This window comes from Triticum aestivum, chromosome 5A, assembly GCF_018294505.1.
Source record: "Triticum aestivum cultivar Chinese Spring chromosome 5A, IWGSC CS RefSeq v2.1, whole genome shotgun sequence".
Lineage (NCBI taxonomy): Eukaryota > Viridiplantae > Streptophyta > Magnoliopsida > Poales > Poaceae > Triticum > Triticum aestivum.
Window position 1 is genome coordinate 386,359,666 of NC_057806.1, and position 8,287 is coordinate 386,367,952.

The 8,287-nt window shown below is 45.3% G+C and overlaps 1 protein-coding gene and 1 pseudogene across 1 annotated transcript; one reads left to right on the top strand and one right to left on the bottom strand.

The window, feature by feature from the left end:
* LOC123103523 (cysteine desulfurase, mitochondrial) lies at positions 1-3,711 on the top strand (the record flags this gene model as incomplete). The annotated part of the gene is given in 2 exon segments (XM_044525136.1): positions 1-1,213; positions 3,364-3,711. A coding segment is annotated over 1 exon segment (1,150 nt), but the record flags the coding sequence as incomplete, so codon positions are not given.
* Positions 3,712-5,008: 1,297 nt separating this feature from the next.
* On the bottom strand, positions 5,009-6,506 carry LOC123106968 (BTB/POZ and MATH domain-containing protein 1-like; annotated as a pseudogene).
* Between the last annotated feature and the right edge of the window lie 1,781 nt (positions 6,507-8,287).

An 8,287-nucleotide genomic window follows, 5' to 3' on the forward strand; every position in this document is an offset into this window, starting at 1 on the left:
CGCCATGCTCCCCTTCTACCTCTCCCGCTACGGCAACCCGCACTCCCGCACCCACCTCTACGGCTGGGAGTCGGACGCCGCCGTCGAGGAGGCCCGCGCGCGCGTCGCCAGGCTCATCGGCGCCGACCCCAGGGAGATCTTCTTCACCTCGGGCGCCACCGAGTGCAACAACATCGCCGTCAAGGGCGTCATGCACTTCTACCGCGACCGCCGCCGCCACGTCATCACCACCCAGACCGAGCACAAGTGCGTCCTCGACTCCTGCAGGTACCTCCAGCAGGAGGGGTTCGAGGTCACCTACCTCCCCGTTCGCCCCGACGGCCTCATTGACGTCGCGCAGCTCGCCGATGCCATCCGCCCCGACACCGGGCTCGTCTCCGTCATGGCCGTCAACAACGAGATCGGCGTTGTCCAGCCGCTCGAGGAGATTGGCCGCATCTGCCGCGAGAAGGGCGTGCCCTTCCACACAGACGCGGCGCAGGCTCTCGGGAAGATCCCAATTGATGTCAACCAGATGGGGATTGGACTCATGTCGCTGTCTGCTCACAAGATTTATGGGCCCAAGGGTGTCGGTGCGCTCTACCTGCGCCGCCGCCCTCGCATTCGCGTGGAGCCACAGATGAGTGGGGGTGGCCAGGAACGTGGCATCCGCAGTGGCACGGTGCCCACGCCAATTGTTGTTGGATTTGGTGCTGCCTGCGAAATTGCAGCCAAAGAGATGGACTACGACGAGAGGCGAGTTAGTGCTCTGCAGCAGCGTCTGCTTGATGGCATCCGTTCCAAGGTTGATGATGTTGTCATCAATGGTAGCATGGAGCACCGGTACGCGGGCAACCTGAACTTGTCATTTGCATATGTCGAGGGCGAGAGCTTGCTGATGGGGCTGAAGGAGGTGGCTGTGTCAAGTGGCAGCGCATGCACCAGTGCTAGTTTGGAGCCTTCCTATGTGCTCCGGGCGCTTGGTGTGGATGAGGACATGGCACACACCTCCATTCGATTTGGCATTGGCCGCTTCACCACCGAGGAAGAGGTCGACAGAGCAACTGAGCTCACTGTCCATCAGGTGCTTAAGCTCCGGGAGATGAGTCCACTCTATGAGATGGCTAAGGCAGGCATCGACATCAAGAGCATCCAGTGGTCGCAGCACTGAGACTCTTATCACAATGCTGTTCGCTGGACTGCTTTAGATGTGCTCGGATGGACACATACATAGGTATATGGCCTTTAGCTGTTCTTTTTATATCCTGTTTTTTTTATAAGGGAATATGTACTATACCTGCTAGTGGAAGTGTGTGACCTTGAACACTCGTTGAATCCGGTAGGCCACTGCTGGCTAAGTTTTGAGAATGTTACCGTGTGTGCAATGTTTTCTCAGTAATAAGCTACAATCATTTGTTTGTGGCAGTTTGTTTTCTATGCAAAGTTACTGCAGATTACTTTGAGAACCTGATTAATAGAACATAGTATGCAATGATGGTTAAATTGCAAGGTTAAGTGCAGCAGAACGTGAAATCTTTGGTTGTAGATCCTTTCATTGCCATATTATTTCTACATTGGGATGTTGCAAATTTTGTGCTGATAAAGAAATGGACAAGACAATGTCTTGCTTGAAGGATATCTCTAAATGACAAAAGTTATCTCCAATCTGAACATCTGAAATCAATATGTTGTTCACTTGATGACTTGATGTCTTAGTTTGTTTGCTTTGCAACAAGTCATTGTGAACTTCAAGGGCATGCTTACTTTGCAGACTGATTTTGTAGAGCACCGTACACCAAAATGACCTGATCATATGACAATATGACATTGTAACTGAACTGGATTTCGCCAATATAACTCAAATGTGACATGGTTTTCTGTGTTTTATAGATTTGTCTGTTTATTTGTCCCATTCATCCTTTGTTCTGTATGCTCTTTATGCTTCTGTCTGATTTTTGCATATCCATTTTAGTTCTTCGGTTTCCTTCTCAACTCTTTATTTATTTATTTCAAATTGAGTTTTAGATAGGTACTCCCTCCGTTCCAAAATAGATGACCCAACTTTGTACTAGCTTTGTACTAAAGTTAGTACAAAGTTGAGTCATCTATTTTGGAACGGAGGGAGTAAGTTTATAACTACCAATATCATACTTACTCCCTCTGTCTGGGTTTATTAGGCCACATCTTATTTTGTGCTAAATTTTGATCTGCAAATTTAACTCACAAAATGTATATTATATGTCACAAAAATTATATTGCTGGGAAGCTCTTTCAAATACAAATCCAATGGTGTACTTTTTGTATCATACTAATATCAGTATGAATTCATCAATATACTAAAAATTATATTGCTGGAAAGCCTTACATTATGGGACGAAGGGAGTATATTTTATATATTTTTTGCAATATAGATGATCAAAATCTGACACAAAATACAAGGGGCCTAATAAACCCGGAAGGAGGTAGTACATTCTATGTTCCTTCCAGTCTGGTGTTTTGCTTCTCACATATTATTGCTATTCGCATCAATGAAACTAATCTTAATAATACTAAGAGCATGGCTTCATACTAATTTACCATATGAATTCATCTAGACAAATTCTGTGTGTATATGTTGTTCTCCTGTTCCTTGGGTTGTACTCCCTCCGTCCGGAAATACTCGTCATCAAAATGGATAGAAGGGGATGTATCTAGATGTATTTTAGTTCTAGATACATCTCTTTTTATCCATTTTGATGACAAGTATTTTCGGATGGAGGGAGTATACTTGTGTATTCTCCAATTTTAATCATACTCTTGGTTGTGTTCTTCACCAATGTTCTGGTGCATCCAGTATCCTTATCTCTTTCTGCATCAGCGTTTTCTCTACCTTTGGTACATTTTTGGTGCCGTTTTGTTGTAGAAAATTCTAGGCTTAGCAAGGTAGTACATAATTCTCATGTTGACATATTGTAACTGTTCTTTCAATGATCTACTCCCTCCGTTCCTAAATATAAGTCTTTGTAGAGATTCAACTAGATGGACTACATACGGAGCAAAATGAATGAATCTACACTTAAAATGCATCTATATACATCCGTATATGATTCATAGTGAAATCTTTACGAAGACTTATATTTAGGAACGGAGGGAGTACATCAAAATGGTATGTTCAGAGTATATAACCATGACTTGGCCAGTTGGTCTCGTAACTGGATCAGTGTTGCAGGTATTTCTGCAATACTAAGATCAGTTTTCAGTAGTTATGGTTGTATGGAAGGCATTCTTAAAAAGAAAACTCATGCTTCAGTAATTTCTACTGTTTAGTACTGGGAAGATCTACAGTTGCCATATACTCTGATTCTGTACAACTGTCTAATACAGTACATGGTTGAATTATTTCAGGCACGTTTGGTAGTTGAAGATAGTGTTGGCATCCTAATCATAATGATAGATCTGCGAAGATGATCGATGAGTATTATGTAAGGAGGCATGTTTGGCAGCACTCAAAACAATCTGGCGAGAGTTAGATTTGTTCTCTAGCTGGAATGTATCAAAACACGAAATAATGATATTTGCTGTTGTATCTTTTGAAGGACAGTTTGAACTAGTTACAGCGCTGTGTATGTATTATTGCTGCAGATATGGTTTTGGTATTCTCTCAGTTTGTTATGACAAGAGATATGTACTCTTTGGTTCTGATTTTTTGTTATTCTGGTAACATCTCAATAATCTGGTGGGGGCAACGTTCAACTTGTGTTGTGGGTGGCTTCGAGCTTGAGTTGCCATATCATTTGATCCGTTCCATTCCATTCACTGCATCTATTGTGAATACTAGTAGAAGCCAATAGTTTTCATCTATACTACTCGCATCCAAATGAAACTGTGTAGGCCTAATGAAGTAGTCGTGATTTCAGTTCAGAATAAGTAATGTACGTGGTCGGTGTCTGGAGTATTTAAGGAAAAAAACGAAGGGAATTTGGCAGATGTCCAGTCGAGAGGATCCTTTCTGAAATAGTTTCAGAAATACTGTATTTCAGTTGTGTGGAAATTTCAGAGTAAACCACCTACCCAGGCCACTTATGATGTTATTACTCTGTTTTATGGTCCGTATACAGCACATAGGAATTCTATAACATGAGTAATTTAGCGAATACCAAGCGGGGCTCGTCTGAAGTGCGCTCTAGGGCGCGCGGATTGCATCAGCGTTCACATATTTGGTATTTCTCTCTTTGGGACCTCTGTCTCACTGTTCGTTCCGCAGCTTCTGCTACCCATAGACAATCAGCGTTCATTCCTCTCCGCCGACGAAGATGTGCTGCAGTCCGAACATCAAGCTTGGCAGCAAGATTGTCGCACCTTTTGTCCTAACCAAGGACTGGATATGCTGGCAACTAAATGTCATTGCTCGGCTTGCTCTATACACTGTCAAGGCAGGCCAACCAGGGCATGTGATTTTCCTCAAAAGTAGTATTATTGAACATGTTCATAGAGAAGCTCATGAACTTGCAAGAATGGCCAGATGCCCTGTATTGCTTCAGGATGTAACTGTAGTTACAATCTAATAAAGAGGTCACTATGATTTAAAAACAAGGGCACATCTTTGAAATATCAGTCATTTCCAGTGGTAAGAGACACAAGAGAAGTGAGAATATTGGAGGAAGGACACTGGTATATGAACATGTGCTGTTTCTCCCAAGCACTCAATAGCTTGCTGCCAGTTGCATTAACAGCCAAACTAACTTCTATCAAAAAACTGGACAGCCAAACTTAACAGCTGCTGACTGTATAAATAAGAGAATTACAAGTTGCTCCATGCACTGGAATCATTGTAAACTGTTCCCACTTGCCCCCAACAATAGAGTAGTGCTAGGCGCCCGGTGGTTTTTTCACGACGACACTAGTTAACAACCACCATGTATCAAATTACTACTTGAAAAATGAGACACAGGGTCACAATGAGGTTGGACGTAAAAGGTCGTGTCCAGAGAAATTCCGCCAATAATACGACAAATGTAGCATAATTTTCATTTCAACTTGCCACTGTTGCTTAAACTAAAAGGCTAGATATAAACAGGCACAGAAGAACAGCATACAACTGGGATACAATTGTTGGCATGTCTTCTCTAGAAATCGAACGGTAACCTGAAGCCATGATAGCTACGTTAGGACTACTCTACTGCAAAATAATACTAAGCACAAAGGATAGTCAACGAAGGGAATGCCAATATAACAGGCTTGGAATAACCAAACATTTCTGTATCACCATTCCATTATCATGCCTAATATACTCTAGTTTACTCTAGCTTTCTTGTGTGAACCAGGTTCGACGATGGTCGGTTTTCCATGCTCTATCTTGAACCTATTCCGCGCTTCCACCAAGAGAGTCGGAAAATTCTGCATCAAATGGAGGTACTCACTTGACGTCGCGACCATCTTCAAATTGTCACCATCAGTGAGGAAATCAAAGCACCTAGCTTTGAGTTTGGGGCAGACATGGGCCTCCGCAAGTTCCAACATTGAAACCAGTGTCCGTCGTGATACCATTGCAACATAGTTTGTCCTCACAGATCTTCTTTAGCCCCTCCACCCCATACCTATCAGCGGCTACAAGCAGATGCTGGTACTGTGCCATGGGGGAAGAAATATCTATCTTGCCAGCATCAGGAAGCGAACTATGATATATGTAATGGAGCATTGATCTGAAGGTCGAGGCCTCCATGTCATGAATAGTGATAGATGCCATCTTGCTCTCAGCCATCACACCATAGAGCTCAGCTCTGAAGACTGGCGATCGGGTAGCAAGCACGAGGCGATGTGCACTGAAGCTCTCCCCACCAACATCGAAGGAAACATCGGTGAGATCTTGTTTATCCCACATCATGGCAAGATCATGACCCAAACTCGGGAGCTCCTGCTTCAGCGATGAAGTTGGAGATGTCCAGTTGATGTCAACAGAGCACAACACCACAAAGTAGTTGTCGACCACACAGTTCGCCTTAACCTTATCTCTCCTTGCTATCAGATTGTAACATCCAATCAACCCAGGGATAGAGCCGCCTATGTTCGTCGGCGTCCCCGTCCCCATGGAAGGCGCTGGTGAGCCGGTCTTGTCAAGTAAAACCATGCGTGCAGACACCTTGGGATCGCCTTCCAGATCGGGGTTAGGCCGCACTGCGATAAGGACTAGGATTTCGGGGCTCGACTGTAGAAGCATGTAAACAGCTTCGCATTTGCACCCAGCAACGACGGTGCTCGCGTGTACATGACGATGATCCTCGGGCGACGAGAGTCTTACCCGGAAATGGAAGATGCGACTGTCTCTTGTTGGGAGTATTTTGCAATCTGATGGGGCCATGATGAACCCTCGAGGATTTGACCTCGATCGATTCTAATGGGGGAACCGGCAGCGATATGCAAATCCGGGAGGCAGCGGCGTCGGCGTCGGCGACTTTACATGGATCTTCGCAGGCTGCTGCCGGCGGGGATTGTGGGTGGCGGCAGGAAGGGAGATGGATCCTCTAACATCATGAAGGGATGTCACGGAGCTACAGCGTAATCTCAGTGCAAAATAAAGAAGAAATGTCACGGACACTGTAGCAAAGATACTGCGCGCAATTACTGTTCATAAAAAATAAAATCTGAAATTAATTTTATTATACCGTAATTTTGTTTGTATGTAATTTTTGTAAATGTATACAGTAGATTTAGAATTTGCAAATTAATTCAAGTCATTTTAGGCTTAATCATATGGATGTGAAGAAGGGATGTTAGGGTACTGTAGCTTCCCTAACATCCCTTCGTGATGTTAGAGGATCTCGTTCCGGCAGGAAGAGGGGTGCGATGGGGACCGGGGAGAGGAACTGAGAGTGGTGGAGTGCGGCTAGGGTTGGGAATGGTGGTATTCGAGCGTTGTGCGGGAGTGGCTGCGTGTTGAGCAGATCTGTCCATACGGGTCGGCCCGGCGCCGCATGGCCCGGCCGTAAAAGGGCCTGGCACGAGACGGGCTGTGTCGACCCTTTTATAAAAAGGGTAAGGCACATTCCATTCATGGGTTCATCACAAGCTTTCTTGAGGATCTAAGGCACATTAACGCACGGGAACCACAACGGACCGGTGTGAAAGCCCCAAGGCCAGCCCAGTGGCAGGCTCCGGCCACGGGATGTGTGAAGATCAATGTAGATGCTGCGGCACCAAGGCATGCTAGGTTTGGGGCCGTGGGGGCGATTTACAGAAGCCCGGATGGAATATTTTTGGGAGCTTCAGCATTGGTTATGAGGCACATCGGGGATCCGGAGACGCTAGAAGCAATGGCGATCAGAGAAGGACTAGCACTTGCGGAGGACCTTTACCAAAGGTGTATTCATGTTGCATCTGATTGCAAGCAGGTAGTCGACTCTCTGAAGAAGGAGGACACTTCTCCATAGGTGCTATTGTGCATGAAATAATAAGCCACTCTTTAGAATTTGATATGTGTAAGGTTAGCCATGAATTTAGGAGCTCAAGTTATGAAGCTCACAACTTAGCGAAGCATGCTCTATCTCTCGGGGATGGACGTCGTGTGTGGCTAGGCCACCCCGGAGATCTTCCCTTCGTCCCTGTAAACATTATGACGAACTAATAAAAAGCTTCGTGAGTTGTCTCAAAAAAGGGTAAGGATTCTAAAAAAACTTCAAACCGCCCCTCCTAACAGAAATCAAACTTCGCTCTTTGGATTTTAATTGTAATTTTGTTTTTGAAAGTTGTTCTTCAAACGGTGAAGCTCATAGTTTAGCTAAGCATGCACTCTCTCGATGCGGGGCGCCACGTTTGGTTGGTTAACCCTTACAATCTGAATTGTATCCCACTCCATGTGGATTATGATCAATAAAGCTTAGCTATGCTCTAAAAAAGTATCCTGCATCGATCCATGGACCAGTCTGGACGTCCGTTTTCCTGCAAACCAAAAGCAAGCTAGGGGGCTTGGCGGGAGTTCGGGCATCATCCACGTAGGACTCCGACACCCCTGGCCCACCAAAAAACCCATCCAAAATCCTGCGTCGCCATCCTTCCCTCTTTCTCTGCATCCGTTTTCTTTCCAATCGACGCTGACGCTCTACCATCCCGGTGTTGGGGAACATAGTAATTTCAAAAAAATTCCTACGCACACGCAAGATCATGGTGATGCATAGCAACGAGAGGGGAGAGTATTGTCTACGTACCCTCATAGACCGAAAGCGGAAGCGTTATATCAACGCGGTTGATGTAGTCGTACGTCTTCGCGATCCGACCGATCCAAGCACCGAAACTACGGCACCTCCGAGTTTCAGCACACGTTCATCTCGATGAC